This window comes from Vitis riparia, chromosome 5, assembly GCF_004353265.1.
Source record: "Vitis riparia cultivar Riparia Gloire de Montpellier isolate 1030 chromosome 5, EGFV_Vit.rip_1.0, whole genome shotgun sequence".
Classification (NCBI taxonomy): domain Eukaryota; kingdom Viridiplantae; phylum Streptophyta; class Magnoliopsida; order Vitales; family Vitaceae; genus Vitis; species Vitis riparia.
The window spans coordinates 7373452-7390507 of NC_048435.1; the positions used below are offsets into that span (position 1 = coordinate 7373452).

General features: G+C 33.7%; 2 protein-coding genes and 1 pseudogene across 2 annotated transcripts; 1 reads left to right on the plus strand and 2 right to left on the minus strand.

Moving 5' to 3' along the window:
- Nucleotides 1-439: 439 nt before the first annotated feature.
- On the minus strand, nucleotides 440-1335 carry LOC117913777 (early nodulin-75-like). Its single transcript, XM_034828812.1, has one exon. It carries the CDS (start codon nucleotides 1315-1317, stop codon nucleotides 724-726), a length of 594 nt encoding a protein of 197 aa, XP_034684703.1. The 5' UTR covers nucleotides 1318-1335; the 3' UTR covers nucleotides 440-723.
- Nucleotides 1336-3278: 1943 nt separating this feature from the next.
- Nucleotides 3279-3698, minus strand: LOC117914527 (early nodulin-75-like). Its single transcript, XM_034829877.1, has one exon. It carries the CDS (start codon nucleotides 3696-3698, stop codon nucleotides 3279-3281), a length of 420 nt encoding a protein of 139 aa, XP_034685768.1.
- Nucleotides 3699-5076: 1378 nt separating this feature from the next.
- On the plus strand, nucleotides 5077-13610 carry LOC117914528 (annotated as a pseudogene).
- Nucleotides 13611-17056: the final 3446 nt, after the last annotated feature.

The following is a 17056-nucleotide window of genomic DNA, read 5'->3' on the forward strand; positions in this document are numbered from 1 at the left end:
AAAGCTATTTCTGTCATTGTGAAGAAGAAAAGACAATGTAGATATCGATGCTTTTAAGTGACTGGAGCATTCATATCAGGTGGTCTGCAGCCATATATGCCACTTTGTGAAGATTGGAACAGTCAATCACTAGGTTATATATTAGTGTGGCCCAGCCACTTTAATCAAGGACAAGTCTTCATACTTAAAGTCAAATTCTGCCTTTAGTCTCATTATAAATTGCTGTTTAAATATTAAGCAAACATTTGTTTAATGCGATTAAGACAGTACTAACTCAATACTTGTTCTATTTTTGGATGCAAATGCTTGATGGTTTCATCATTGGATGGGATAAAGGTGCATTCATGATTATGAATGCTTGTAGTTATATTTTAATTCTCTTTTTTCTCAATGAGACTTGTTGGCACAATTTTGCTGTTCAGAAACCTACCTCTCCATGGAAAATAAGTTGTGATTGATAGTACTGGATATATTCAAGAAAGCTAAATATAGATAGCACAAAATATTATCGACATAAATAGCATTAACAGCGTACGTATGTCTCAGTGCTCATCAGCTATAAGCATGGGGCAAACACTTGCTATGAGCAACTTACGTCAAAATTCCAGAATAGGACATAGAAGTGACAGATATAGAACACTACATATGAGTCACAAGAAAGGAAATTACGGGTGCATAGCAGCTCTTATTTTACGTACTACTACTCATACTGATCAAAGTCACTCAGTTGGGATGGGTGGGAGTAGGAGGTTTGTGGGGTGGCTTGTGCGGAGGAGTTGGCAGCTTCTTTCCAGGACCTGGTTGCTTCTCTGCTGGAGTTGAAGGAGGCTTAATCTTCCGAGGTGGCTTGTATGAGTCTTCAGCATTCTCAGCTGGAGGGTGACCAGGGTTGTGACCATAATGTGGTGGCTTCTCTCCCTTAGGTGGTTTGCCAACTGGGGTTGGTGGCTTGTATGAGTCTTCAGCATTCTCAGCAGGAGGGTGACCAGGGTTGTGACCATAATGTGGTGGCTTCTCTCCCTTAGGTGGTTTGCCAACTGGGGTTGGTGGCTTGTGTTCTGGGAGTGGCTTCTCCCCCTTGGGAGGTTTTTCCAATGGGGTTGGTTTGTGTTCAGGAGGTGGCTTCTCCACTGGAGGCTTGTGTTCAGGAGGTGGCTTCTCCACCGGAGGCTTGTGTTCAGGAGGTGGCTTCTCCACCGGAGGCTTATGCTCTGGTGGTGGCTTCTCGAATGGGGGATTCTTTGGGTAATCAGCAAGTGAGGGGGCGGTGAGAACCACCAGGCCAAGCAACACCACTAGCAAGTATGTAGGAGACATCTTTGGGTTTGGGCTCAGATGGTGCAAAAGTAGGAGAATTGGCCAGCCTTTTATAGCGGATCACACCCAATAATGAAATGACACGTGTCATTATGACCCATGTGTAATGGGGCGATTTGGGTCGTACAGTGTTGAAAACTTCAACATCCACTTTTGGCCTTTTGCTTTCTCTACAGCCGCCTTGCTTTTTCCCTCTATCAACTAAACACAATTATGTAGTTGTTTAATTCTTAAATGAGATATTATCCGTCAATCGTATTATATTTTATCAAGAGACAACGGAGTGCAATGTGGCTGTAATTTTATCGTTTACTTTTATCTCTTGGACCACTGTATTTTTGTTAAGAGGTGCAATAATACACGTCTTTATCTGCCATTCAATGTTTACAGTAAAGAGAGGGCACAAAACTCTTCACTGCTCTGCATGCTAAAAAGAGGCAAATGAGGTTAATTCGCACCATAATTATTTTGTTTTCTGGACACCATAAAAAGATGTTATACAGGCAGGGAAAAACCTTCAGAGTTAGCTACCAAAGATAATTATTAAGGAGATATCACCAAGAGAATTCCAAGGAGTCTGAATCAAAGACAAATTGGTCGTTCGTGGGGGGTTCTTACTTTCTTTTGGGTATAACTCACTGAGGGCACTGTCTTTTTTATTTGCATTTCACATTTAGAGTTCTGTTCTGGAAGGTTTGTTCTTGGGTAACCCATAGTCGTGAGTGGGTCCATTTGCATGTTACTTAGTTGAAAAGTTGGACCATTTGCTCCGACACCTACCTCCTGGATTCCATGCTCGGATAAAACAAGAATAAAAAAATATTTATAATTTACAAATGGGGGAAAGAAAAAAATGTCAACAACAAACTAGGAAAAAAGAGTAGTAAAATTCATGTCACATGCTAGTGAGAGAAGGGGTTGTTACACTCACTCGAAGTTCTTTTCAAAGTATCGAATGGTATTTTACTTTATGTGTGAGCGCAGTTGTGAATGGAACGTGCAAAAGTCCAAATTGGCGTTTTTCCTTTTCCCATGTAGGATGGTGACCTTTAATAAATATTTAAAACAAAAAACGAAAAAAGGGAGGGAAAAGGGATCAGAAAAGATAAAACAATGTGTACAAAAGCTCAATTAGTTTGCAAATTACTGTTTGGATTTTGATAGTATTTTATTTGATGTAAAAGAGAATTTAAGATATTTCCGAAACAAAAGCATTAGTTTGCTCCATGTCAATTTCGGCATTTCTCATATGTTTCACACATACACAGAAGAGCATCGTTTTTTAAAGCATGCATTTATGTTGGATTAATTTGGATTTTGTGGGAACTGGGGCAAGGATCACATGGAAGTGAGGTCGACTTTTTTCAGTACTTCAATGGTTGAAACAGGTGAAGGCCTGATTGATACTGAAGCCTGAAATTGCGACTCCGTCATTTGTCAAAACATATGACGGCTTCCATGCTCTCGTTTGGTTGCATTGTTCTGTGGTCATGCATACATGCCACTTAGTGATCAGTCTGTAAGTGTCAATCATTGGGCTTTGACTGAACAACATCAGCCATGTATATATACTTGCAAATCAAACAGTCTTCTTCCTCCCATCAGGAATTTCGGTTTAATTATGAAGCATGCATTTGGCTGACCATCATAAACCACTTCATGATATATATAGTTTCTTACCCTTAATCAATGGTTTCTAAGTGAATTTATATAGAAGGAAATCCAAAGTGTAGACAGCAGTATTGGTAACACTCAATATTCTGTATATAATAGAATAAATAGCGTCACAGTGATCGTCGCCTACAAGCAAGGTACAAATACCACAAAGAGTGACCCACATAGACATTCCCCAACAAGATGTAGTAGTGACTGACACATAGCCACAATTAACACGTAGAAAAGGATAAGACCGGTGCACAGCAGCTCTTATTTTGCATACTACTTATGCCAACCAAAGTCACTCAGTTGGGATGGGAGGGAGATGGAGGTTTGTGCGGTGGCTTGTGGGGCGGAGTTGATGGCTTCTTTCCAGGAGCTTCTGGCTTTTTCATCGGAGCTGAAGGAGGCTCAATCTTATGAGGCGGCTTGTACGAGTCTTCTTTGCTCTCGACAGGAGGGTGGCCAGGGTTGTGACCATAATGTGGTGGTTTCTCTCCCTTGGGAGGTTTACCAATTGGGGTTGGTGGCTTGTGTTCTGGGAGTGGTTTCTCTCCCTTGGGAGGTTTTGTGGGTGACTTGTGTTCTGGAGGTGGCTTCTCCACCGGAGGCTTGTGCTCCGGTGGTGGCTTCTTGATTGGAGGGGGCTTGGGGTAATCAGCAAGAGATGGGGTGGTGAGAACCACCACTCCAAGGAACAACACTAGCAAGTATGTGGGAGACATTTCTGAGTTTGAGCTGATCAGATGATGCAAAACTGGAAGAATTACGTGACCTTTTATAGCAAGTATCTCCCAATACCCACATGACACGTGTTACTGTGACCATAAACATAATAGGGTCCATTTGTGCCCTACCGGGTTGAAAACTTGGACGCTTGGCCGAGGACACACCCGACTATGGACTATTGAGGTGTGATCACAGCTTTTGGATTTTTCTTCCTGTGCAGCTGTCTAGCGGTTGGCATTATTTTTTTAATCTTAAATAAAGGCATAGTTATAGAGTACATTTATGTATCTTCAGATAGCCATTAATATATTTGATGAAGAAAGACAAGTGCATACAACATGTATACGGCTTGCTTCAATCGAGTACATTTATGATCAGTTTTCCTGTGCAAGTAAACCAGTTTTTTGTTCCACAACTATTTTGGAATCTTGTTTATCAGTTTCTATCATTATAATGTCACATAGGCTGCAAACTTGGGCACCCAAAGATCTAGTTGGGCAAATTTGTTTCAGAATTTCAATGGTGGATTCAGTAATTGTTAAAAGGTGTTTCTTCATTAAGGAAAGAGTCCGGTAAAAATATTGTTAAAAGGTGTCATAGAAACTATAATAAATAAATAACTTCTTTTCCCCATGGGTGGTGTTTCTTCTGGGGATCACCCAAAATGAGTTCAGATTAAAATTGGTTCGAGTCAAAGCAGTCTCTTTTGTCCAGAAATCAACTATTTTGCGCATTGAATGAATCAATAAAGAAAAAATGTAGGCCAAATCACACCTCCCCTGCAAAACCTAAACCCCGGTTGCTAACTTTCTATGTTTCAGTCCTATTCATATAGGAATATTGGTTCGAGTTTGAGAAAAATGGCAACTTACCTAGGGTTTACTTGGTTTTGGTTACGCAACCAACCTTGAGTTTGACTTTAACGTCATGGGTTGAAGCCTCCTACAATCATGTATGATAGTTCAAAGCTCGTGGAAGAAATTATACAGGAAGGAAGAAACCTCCAAAGCTAGCTCCAAAAGAGAATTATCACATCGATAGCTCCAAAGATTCCCAAGGGGACTGAATCAAAGACAAGTTCCTCACTTTTTCTTCTTTTGAGGCCAAATATGAACCAAGGATCACACGACCTCATTCAACTTCATAAGTTTGATTTCATGCAGTTGAACACTGGGTGAAGGCCATGACAAGAATTGATTCAAAAATTCTACCACTCTTTCAAGTAATGGAAGATTATTATCTCTGATTGGCACCACAACAGCACATGCTGCTAGATCTTTCTAGACACTCCATGCAATGAAAGCACAATGGATCTTGTAACGATAGAAACTAAGCCATGCTACATTACTAGATGACGAGGTAAAACTAGTAGACATGGGTGGCAGCCTATATGGGAGGGACACAAGTCTAATTGATTTGCATTTCAGCGTTATAGATGGGTATGTTTTGGAAGATTTGTTCTGGAAATACTGCACCAAGTAGGAGCGATTCTTTTTCTCTTGAGTGGATCCACTTGCATGCCAATTAACGAGTTGAAAAGTAGGAGCACCTACCTCGTGCTCGTGGAACCGAAGGTCAGTGAAGTGGGGCTCCTTTTGGCCTCTTGTGTTTCTGTTCCAACCAAGGCGGCGGAGGGAAAAACAGCAATATGTCTCTGCTAAATATCAACGCATGATAGCGAATAAGGGAGAAAAAAGTCATTGCCATCTCAATCTCACAAACTTGGTAAAGTAGCGACATTAATAGTCTTCCACTCATGGATGCATGGTTTTTATTTTATTTTATTTTTAATTTATTTTTTTATTTTTTTATTTTTGTATGTCAAGACTAATGAATGAAATGAGTTAGCTTGTTTTGTGATTGGAACTGCAAATGTCCAAATTGGAGTTTCTCCATTTCTCACTTCGGATGGTTAACTTTATAAACAAGATATAGGAAACATGTGAACGTCTTGAGGAACAATTCGAATTATTGATTAGAACTCCTGGGTTGAGTTCCAAGATTTAAATCAGACCCCTCTTGCAGCATATTAATGAAGATTTAGGATTTAGACTTCGGAATACAAATTAATATGTATCTCATGCTTTGACTAGCTGCCCTACATATGCACAAAATGGAGATGACCCAAAAAATAGCAGAATCGCCTTAGTTTCTGTGGTTAAGGTGATTCTCCGGTTAATATCCACATTGGCTCATTGTGCAAATCAACTGAGCTATTTTTCTTTTAATGTCAAATAGGAACTCCTAATTAACCTAACCATTGGCCTTTGTAAATTGATTTCACATGCACAATGTTGACATGTTGTAGTAGAAGTCCATATTTTGAATTTTATTTTTGTAAAGGTAAGGAAAATGAAGCATTGTCTAATTATAAAAATAACTTCATTGGAATTCACAAGGTTCACCCAAAATGGAGCTACATCCGTATTCTATCCTACAGTAGACTATATAGATTGTACAATAGTAAATCGCAAATACAATTAATAAGTCTTGTGTTTCCTTACTAATAATCCTTTGACATGAACATTGCAGCACTAAGGTCCTCTTGGGCAGACACCTTGCACCCATGAGAGCACTAAGAGGAAGCAAGGGAGAGTCATGGGTGCAATGTCATGACTTGTTGTTGCACCAAGAGAGGCTTGGTGATGGCATGGTGTTGCAGTAGCAGGAATGTTGCCTTGGCAGGGACACGATCTAGGGATAGATGCCAAGAAAGGCTTAGCACTCACATGAGTTGCACAAAGATGAATGTAATAGAGCGTCAGAGAGACGTCTTGGCAAGTAAATGAATAGATCCAAGAGGCAACAACATGAGGAGTTTCAAATGGATAAGGAATGAATCAAAGACATTTGAAAGCTACAAGTTGGATTCTAATTACGATTGCAATTTGAGTTTGAGTAGGAGTTTAGATTCTGATTGTAATTGCAGTATGAGTTGGACTAGGATTGCTTATCCCTAGTCAAAATAGGAGTGGTTCGTGCCACACCTTATGAAAAGAGTTTGAGTAGGGACTAGGATTGCTTACTCCTAGTCAAATATGGAGTAGGTGGTGCCACACTTATAAAAAAAGGGGACAACATGAGAGAGAGAGAATGAATTCACCAAAGATATTGTGGGAGTTTTGCTTTGTTACGTCTAGTATTATTACTTAGAATAGGAATAAAATACAAGTTGGGGCTAGAGCCCCATAATTAATCTCGTGTGCCTTTGTGGGTTATTCTTTATCTGCCATCTCGTGCGGATTGGATGAGGTTGACTTAGAGGGCTTCTAAGCACCACCTTTATGGGTTATTATTTATTTTCCATCTCTTGTGGATTAGATTAGGTTGACTTAGAGGGCTTTTAAGCACCACCTTTGTGGGTTATTCTTTATTTTCCATCTCATGTGGATTGGATTAGGTTGATGAGGTGAAAAATTATGTGGGAAATTTGTGTTGGGACACTTACCATAACCAGGTAAAATCTACCAAGTCCTTTGTAATATCTTCAACAAATATTTTAGACTAGTTCTTCACCATAAACATCATATTGTGCTTTGCGTTTCTCCTGGATTTTGAGTTGAATTGTCCCAGATCAATTGAATGCATCTCAATATTCTTATCTTGTTTGAAGGCTTGATGATTTTCCATTTAACTTTACTTTCTTTAGGTTATGCTTGATTCTTGAAAAGTAAAGGAAAGCAAAAAGTAAAAAATAAAAATGTGGAGAGTTAGGACATGTGTTATCTAATTGTCCTAGTCCCAAAGATATTAAGAAAGTCACGTAGGTTACTTGGTGTAACGAGTCAAGTAAAGCAAGCCTTCTAGTGTTTAAGACATTAGATATTACCAAAATGATTATGTCATTAATGTATTGCATTTGTTGTTTCTAATATATAGAAGAAGATGAAATTATTGGAATAAGTGGGAAATAGGAATAAATCCAAGGTACCAAAAAGTCACTCTATCTTAGATGTTGCTGGAAACATAAGTGATTTCACAATAACGACTATGAGACAATCAAGGATTAATAAGATAGACTTTATATGCTATACCTCCCAATTAGAGCATAAAAATATGGATTAAGCACTTAGAGATGAATCTTCGATTGTTTTTCTATAGGAAGAATTAAATCAATTTGTTAGCTATTCTTTGATTCATCACAAGCTAGAAATCACTTTTGATGACCAAACACGAAACTAAGAGGATTGGGCCCAATTCCATGCCTATCAACAATGATTTGTATTCCATCTCATTAATTATTCAAAGTTGGGAAGCTAGGTCTAACCACTTTCTCTACCTGTTCACCCTTAGAGGAGCATAAGAAGATTCTAACTCTGGTGCCTAACGCCTTTGACAATCTTTCGACAAAGAGAGTTCACTAATTACTTTGATTATTTCACTGTTGGTCACTGGAGGACAAGACTTTTGTAATGAAGTCAACTAGAACTTGCCCTTTGAGGGCCATTCATGGATGATATTACACCATGAATTCCCTTAGGTGATGTTTGGTATGTGAGAATGAGGAGTGGAATGGACATCTTATTCATTTTTTCATCTATTCACATGTTGGGATAACTCAAGTGACCAGGAGAATGAAATCAAGAATGATTCAAGGGAAATGAAATCTTACTTATAAGTGCGATTTCAATTAATCTCTAATAGAAATTATTTTGAATCAATAGTGCAAGTTATTTTAAAAACATTTTTCCAAAATTAAAAAAATCAAATTGTTTTTTGGATAAGTTGTTTTTAAAAAGATTTTTTTTTATTTTGTAAAAAAACAAATTGTAATTCAATTTATATATATAAACTAAATTTTATTTTATTAAAAAAGAAATAATTTTTTAATTATAAATATATTAAAAATAAATACTTTTAATAAAATATAAATAGTATTATTATAATAAAATCATAAATAAATTTAATTTTTTTATAAATATTATAAAAATATGGATATTAACATTGGATAATTGATTTATTGTGTTAAAAATAAATAATAATAATTCAAAATTAATAATTTCTAATATTATTTTATGTTAAATGAATTTTAAAATAAAGAAAGTTTAATTATTTTAAGGTATAGATGAGCCAAATTTTGCATTACATACATAAAAAACAATATTTATTAGAAACATTTCTCAAGGAGAATCTTATTCCATCTCACAAAGATACTCGTTTATTCGATGTTTGACCATCCATAACAATCATATCAATTCTACTGATTTAATAATTCCTTTACATTTAGTACTCGCTTATGAACATGGTATTATGATTTTTTTTATTTGATGTATAATTAATTAATCTATTTTTTGAATTTCGAATTATTCTTAAAAATTATTCATTAAGGAATTTAAAGCATTAATTATGTCCATTATTTTTTATAGTCATTATATATATTGAGTTTCAATTTATTTTTAAAAATTATTAAACATATTAATAAATTCAATATAAAGTCTCGTTTCATTTGAAATTTATTTCTTTAGTGAAAATTTTGAAAAAAAAATTGTTATTTATTTTACTTTGTTTTAAAAAATTGTTTCTAGAGATCAATAATAAAATAATGGTATGAATTTTAAAAAACAATTTTTTTTAAAAAAAATCATATGCCCAAATAATTTTTTCTTTTATTTAGCAAAAAACTTTGTTGTAGTATGTGGCTCATATTGAGGGAAATACATATATGGAGAAAAATGGCCAAATATCGGAGTGGAGCAGAGTGGAATGATGACATTTGTCATTCAAGCTTGTATTTTTATTGTTAAGGGCGACTGATATAGGTTGGTACAGTTTAGAGGTATTTTTGAAATTTCATTACCTGAGGATTAGTATAATACCCTTTTATATAACCCTAATTTTACATATAATAAAAGTTTTCTTCCTTGTTCCTGTGGACTTAGACAATCCATCGAACCACGTTAAATCTGTGTGTTTTTTTCTTTTTATCTAATTTCTTCACCAGGAATCGTTACACTAAGATCAACAAACTCTCAAAGATGATTTTTAAAGTGAAAAAAATAATGTATAGTGTGAGAGTTTTTTATTTTTTATTTTTTTTAAATGAAAATAAAAAATTAGTTTAAGGTAAAAGTGTGGATATTATTGTTAATTTATTTCATTTTTCATTTTCATTTCCATTGTTACCTACAATTGAAATGGAAACAACTAATCATTCCAACCTCACATTCATATATGCATCCAAATACAAAAATCGAAATCACCAAATTCATATTCAAGGCAAAATAGGAATGAAAACAAATATTCATTCTCATTCCTCATTCCCACGTGTCAAACATGACCTCAAAGTTATAAACATGAATAAGAAGTCCTTGAAACACCAACGATCTCTTTTGGTATATATATGAGCCTGATTGACAACCGTTTTAAATACAGTTTTTTTTTTTTTTTGTTTTCAAAATCAAAACAAATTTAATTTTTTATTTTTTATAAATAGTAGTTTTTTAATATTAAAAAAAAAACTAATTATGAAAGAAGGATGTTTTCTAATATCATATTTTAATTATTTTCAGTTATTTTCCCTTTTTTTTAAGGAGGGCTATTTTAAAAATATGAAAAATGATACAAAATAAAACATTACAAATAAAAATCATTTAAAAAAAATATATGAAAATAGAGAAAATAATTTGAGAACATTTGAAGTTCCTTAATAAACTTTTGTTCTAGAAAACGCAAGAAAACTGTTTTTGAAAATTGTTTTCATAATGATATGCATTGATCGTTTAAAGTTTAATTACATGATAAAAAAACCTATGAAAAACCAGAGTTATATAATCAAGTCATAGATCAAATCTACTAAATATGACAAGTAAGTACATAAGTTGTATATGACTTAGATGGAGCCTTCTCCCAATGACATTCTTTAGTCGATACTCATATTTTTTTGTTTCGTGTCTTCAACATAACACCTCATGATCCTTAATAAATCACCTGACAACTATATTAGCACCTTATTGTTTAATATTTCTCTAATTTTTTTCATTAAGCAAATAAATTCCAAATTAAAAATGATAAATAAAATTTATTAATTTTTAAAATAATTTAAAACTCAAAAACCAATTTAATTGATATTAAAAGTCATGAAACTTAATAATATTAGAAAGTCATGTATCAAAATTTATTTTAAATGACTTGTTTAATTTCTTATTTACATATATTATATTTTTATAATTTTTTTTACTACACAAATAAATTTTAAATTAAACAAAATTCATTAATGAGTCTAATAATTTTTAAAAATAATTTAAATTTTAAATACTAAATTAATTAGTACCATAAATTCATGGAAAATTGATTTATTACGACTATATTGTTTCTCTATTGCATAGAACCATTATTTTTCAATTTTTTTCATTTGACAAATGAACATTAAATTAAACAAGATTAAGTGTACTAAATTCATTAATGAGTCTAGTAATTTTTTAAAATAATTTAAAATTCAAATACTGATACTTCAAATTAAACAAGACTTATGTGGTGTTTGTTTTTTGGCTGAATAGAAAAAGGTAAAATATTTTGCTTTTTCTATTAAGTTAAAAGTAACTTGTTGATATCGTCCAATATAATTAAAGTAAACCTATTGATAACAAGTTCACTTTAGTTATGTTGGACGATGTCAATAGGTTACTTTTAACTTAATAGAAAAAATCAAATATTTTGGCTTTTTCTAACTCAAATAATAAATCCATTAATACAAAAAAAATTATGGATAATTTGAAACTCTTTTTTTTTTCTTTTTTGCTACACATAGTTATATTTTTATAAATTTTCTCATTAGAGAAATGAATTTCAAATCAAGCGAAACTTTGTATTAAATTAATGGATTTAACATTTTTTAAAAATAATTTGGAACTAAAAAAAAAGATTTAATTACTAAGAAAATCATAGATCAAAAGTAATATATTCTGATTCATGATTTTATTATTTTTCCTGTACACACAATTATATTTTTATAATTTTCTCACTAGGTAAAGAAATTATAAATTATGTGACACATAATTAATAGTTTAAATTTTTGAATGAATCTTTTAATTTTTAGGAATAATTTGAAATTTAAAAAGTTGATCCAATTAATTGTAAATTAACTTAAAATATTATAAAATATTATGTTGATAATTAAATACTAAATGTATATATGTAATGAAAACTTAACTAGTTACATGTTGCAAAAGCTAAAATTTATTCATTCTTTATTTTAAATAAAATATTATTCATAATTATTGTTTTTAAAATAATATTTAGTAATTATTGTTTTTAAATTATTATTATTAATTTTTAATAAAAAAAATTGCAAAGTTATTAATATCATTATATTTCTAACATAAATTTAAATAGTATATTTTTTAATATATATATATATATATATATATATATATATATATATATATATATATATATATATATATAATTTATGATTTTATTATAATATTATTATTCATGTTTGACGAAAAATTATTTATTGTTTAATTTATTTGAATTGCAAAACTATTTTTCAAAATTCAAGCGAGAAAATAGGCCTGGAGTTGAATTTCCTGTAGAAGAGAAGGACGTGGAGAATATGTTGGGAGAATTTGTGGATAAAGAAAAGGCCAGGGTACTGAGAAAGGAGAGAGAACTTGCTCTTGCCAAAAGAGCCCTGCACAGGTATTCTACTGATTCTAATTATCGGTTCTTACATGATCAGATTTCAGATTTATTTGCTGAGCTTCTGAAATCTGATACAGTATTTAAACTCCGGTGAGCTTTACAAGATTAGTCTCGCATCCAATTCCAAATGATGTCCCACAATTGATTCTTCTTATGATAAATCCACCTTGATATGTGAAAATATTGCTTGAAAGGTTTATCCTCGCGAGGAATATCCAGAATACTATGGAATTGAGGAGGCTCACTATGTTTATAGAGTCAGGGATAGGTTGAGAAAACAAGTAGTTGTTCCATTACATAAGGCCCTGGAGTTGCCAGAGGTTTTCATGTGTTCGAACCAGTGGGGATCACTTCCCTACAACCGTGTGGCTTCAGTGGCCATGAAATCAAACAAGAGCATCTTCTCAAAGCATGATACAGAGCGGTTTGGTGAGTATCTTGAGAAAGTGCAAACTGGGAAAGCTAAGATTGCAGCTGGTGCATTACTTCCCCATGAGATTATAGCTTCATTGAATGAGGAGGATGCCGAGAGAGTTGCCGAGCTTCAGTGGGCGAGAATGGTGGAAGATTGATCAAAGAAAGGGAGACTCACAAATTGCATTGCAGTATGTGACTTATTAGGAAGTATGAGTGGAACTCCAATGGAGGTGTGTGTGGCTCTGGGGCAGTCAGTTTCAGAGCTCAGTGAAGATCCATGGAAATTAAGGTACGTAATGTAATTACTTTCAGTGCAAATCCTGAGCTTCACAAGATCCAAGGAGACAGCCTTGTATCCAAGACTGAATTTGTGAGGATGATGGAATGGGGTGCGAGCACTGACTTTCAGAAAGTTTGACAGAATCTTACAAGTAGCAGTGGAGGGAAATCTGAGTGAAGATCAAATGATAAAGAGGGTTTTCGTTTTCAGTGATATGGAGTTCGATGAAGCTTGTGGTAGGTATAACTATTGTGACTATGACTATGATATGGAGGAAATTGACGAGAGTCAGAAGGCATCTCAGAAGTGGGAGACAGATTATGAAGTGATACAGAGGAAATTCCAGGAGAAAGGATACAGAAAAGTTCCAGAGATAGTGTTTTGGAACCTTAGAAACTCATCAGCGACTCCAGTGATGGCCACAGAGAACGGGGTGGCCTTAGTAAGCGGGTTTTCGAAGAATCTGTTGACCTTGTTTTTGGAAGGAGGTGGAATTCTGACCCCTCAGGATGTGATGAAATTCGCCATCTCTGGTGAAGATTACAAGAAACTTGTTCTATTTGATTAAGATATCAAGAGATTTATCAATAATAATGTTTTTTTTCTATGTGAAATACATATAATATTAACTGTGGAGTTATCAAAGTTCTGGAAGTTTAATTATATCTTCTTTTCAAGTTTTGTTTATTTATGGTTTTGTTTGTCTTTGTTAGGAATTCCCCTTGGGTGGACCCAGCTGGGGAGTTGGATTGAGGAACTAAGCAGGCGAACTTGTGTTCTTCTATGGACAGAGAAAAAAAAAAAAAAAAAAGGAGGTTATTTGCATTTGGATGTCATGTGGTTTGAGGGTACAACTACAAGCTCGAAATTGTACATAATGTGAAAACTCCGGTGTCCATTGCTTGAGCGTATAACAGCATAAATGATGGTGATTTTCAAGTTGTGCCTGGTATTCTACAGGATGAAACAAGAAAGGATCCAGGTGGTATATTGAACAATATCCCAATCATGTTGGTGGCATCTTTATTTAATTAATGGTATTCATTAAGCTGGTTGTTTATGATGTTTTTAATTTTTTTAACATGAAGTTCGATCAAATACGTATCTCAGTATGTTTTGTTTGAGCTAATTGGCAAATGGGCTTTAAACATGGTCACATGGATGCAGATTTATTTGTGAAATGATAATAGTCGATTACTTGGTCAGTAAGGTTTATATCTCTAACTTCAACATCTTATTGTAGTCTTTTAAAATGTCAAAAATTTAATGCTTGAGAAATTTTGGAATGGAAACATTCTAAACAAAGTTAATATCCACGAGACTTGGTAAAACCGATCAGATGATGCTTACGTACATCAATGCCTTCTTTAAGCCATATCCTATTTTCATTGAATGGGATGTGCCATCTAGTTTGGTTCTTTAAGCCTCCAAATCCTAAACCTAGTCTCAATTTAGAGCAAATTTAGGGTGCAGGGCCCTGCACGCCTCCCCCTCCCCCTACCACAAATAGTAGTAGTGGCCTTGTTATGCCTATGTATTGTCAATGCCTCATTTTCTATGGTCTCCGATGTAATATCTTAGTTTCAATGTCTCTTTACTTACTATCTCCAATGCAATATATTGATTTCCATACCTCTTTACAACTAAGAGCTCCAAATTTTCTTGGTTCAAACCTGCCAGAATTTTTCTTCTCCTTTGCTTTCTACCAATATTAGTTCCCCTAATTTAATACATACTTCTTTATTACCTTCAACTCTACCTCTCTTTCTTTCTCTAAAAGCTTCCTCAAAGATTTAATTGCTCTCTTGCATGTTTTAAGAAAACAAACATGCTCATATTACATTACCTCTACTTGAGATCTACCTTATACTTTACCTTCTTTCTTTACCTCCTATATCATCTACTACATTAGCTTCAAAAATATTATTTAGTTTGATGCTAAATAATACTCCTAATCCTACTATTCCTTCAACAAACTTTCTTTTTACAAGTTCCTTAAAGTTTATTTTTTCTTTTTTTTGGAAATTCGGGCTAGAAAGATTCCATTACTCTTACCTAATCTTTCAACCATCAAGTTGAATCCACTTATTACCTGAATCTAAGGAGTCTGCCCTCCACAAAAACAAGGAGATTGATCCCACAATAACAAGGAGATCGCCCTCCATAGAAACAAAGAGATCTCCCTTCACGGAAGCCGAATACTTTGCAATCTATTTTCTTTCTCTTAAGATCAAATCTTTGACCGAACTCCATCTTATGGGGGCATATTAGAGAATAACTCCACAACCTTTTTTTTTTTTTTTTTTTTTTTTGGTGCACATGAATTTTCTTACTAGGTATATTGCTTTCAAATTGAGAAAGATTTACTATTTAGATTTTTTTAATGAGTTTAATGGTATTTTAAAATAATTCAAAATTTCAAAAATTGACTAATTAATATTATAAATTCATAAACCAAGACTAATTCAAAATGCATTGGGGGCTAAGGGGGTTGAAAATAGTGACAATAGGATGGGTTTGGGACATGACACTCATATCTCATTTCCATTCCAATTACACAGTTATCTCCCATCCTTATCCTAAACTTGTGTTGGAGCAAGTTGATTTGTTCCCATCTTTGTTGACGAAATGACTAATAACCTCATCCCCTCCTTATCTTAGATGTACATTTTGTCAAACTTGATCAGGTATGATTGATCCAAGCCCTAACCCTAATTGGTAATGAGTGGATACTACACCTAATTGCATTCTTCTTTCGTTGCAAAATAATGAGATTATAATAATCTAGCAAATAAGAAAAAATAGTATGGAAGTTCAAATTAACACCATAACTATCAATAATTTTAAGCTTATAGATAACTTAAATGATTAAAAACTAATGCAAAATACTAAAAAAAAAATAAAAATCATATAAAGAATTCACAATAGAACATAATGAACAATAACCAAATATGAACATGGGTCAACATTAGTTATGGATTTGGATTTCTTTCAAGGCCAATCTTTGAACCAAGACTTCATCAAATCTACTACTTCAAAGGCTTTTGTGTTCTTCTTGGGTTGTGCTCTCAAACAAAGACTTTGAGGTGATGCTCTAGATGATTGCATTACACATATTTAGGGTGGAGAGATTGGAGAAGCTTGAAGATGCCAATGATGGGTACAATTGAGTGGTCAATAAGAACAATGTAGCCTATGACTAGTTTGATGTCGTGGTACAAGAGTTTTAGGCATTGAGGTTAAAGCAAGAGCAACATGGAATTGATTTCGGAGTCTTTCAGTTAGTGTAAAGGAGGAAGAAGTGGTATTGATTCTAGAAATAGGGTTTTAGGTGGTGCGTTAGAGGATGAAGAAGAAGAAAAAGAAGGAACTGTTGGAATTAGTATGAGTGTGAAGAGAGAAGTATATAAATAAGGGGAAGTAAAAGCAAAGTTCTAAAAGCTATATTTTTTATTACTGGTGTATGGTTGCATGATTATCCCTATAAATAATAGGAGTTTTTTGGTATTCTACTAGTAGTTGAGGATAATTTCATAAATTAATATTTAGAGTGGGGTGGGGTGAGTTGTGACAAAATTCATACCTGTCCCAAACCTTGGTTCAGATTTTTAAAATATCCTCAAACTTATCATGTACCCAACTTTTATATTTCATACTTGTCCTAATAGAGGCAGGTTAGGCCGGGTTACTTGAGTAACCTACATAATTGTCATCCCTAGTTGAAATACACTTTTTGGCAGTGGCCACCAACTGAGCTAGAAGCTTGATCGATTGACCTACAAGATTAGTTCTCATCATTTTAAAAAAAGTTTTGGCTTTGGTTGTGAGTGCAATTGAATCTAAACTAGCATTTGCTTAATGCATCTACTTCAATCCTAAACTTCTTACTTCTTAAGCCTCAATTGTTGTTAGGATTTTGGAAAACCCTTTCCCTTAAATTGTAAATTTAAGAAAAAATAAAATAAAAGTGAGACATTTCTTGATTGAATATTGTTAAAGGTCCCTTGGCATTAA

Excerpts from the sequence above, each read along its gene's own strand:
- LOC117913777 (XM_034828812.1), bottom strand. The coding sequence starts at position 1,317 with ATGTCTCCTACATACTTGCTAGTGGTGTTGCTTGGCCTGGTGGTTCTC.
- LOC117914527 (XM_034829877.1), bottom strand. The coding sequence starts at position 3,698 with ATGTCTCCCACATACTTGCTAGTGTTGTTCCTTGGAGTGGTGGTTCTC.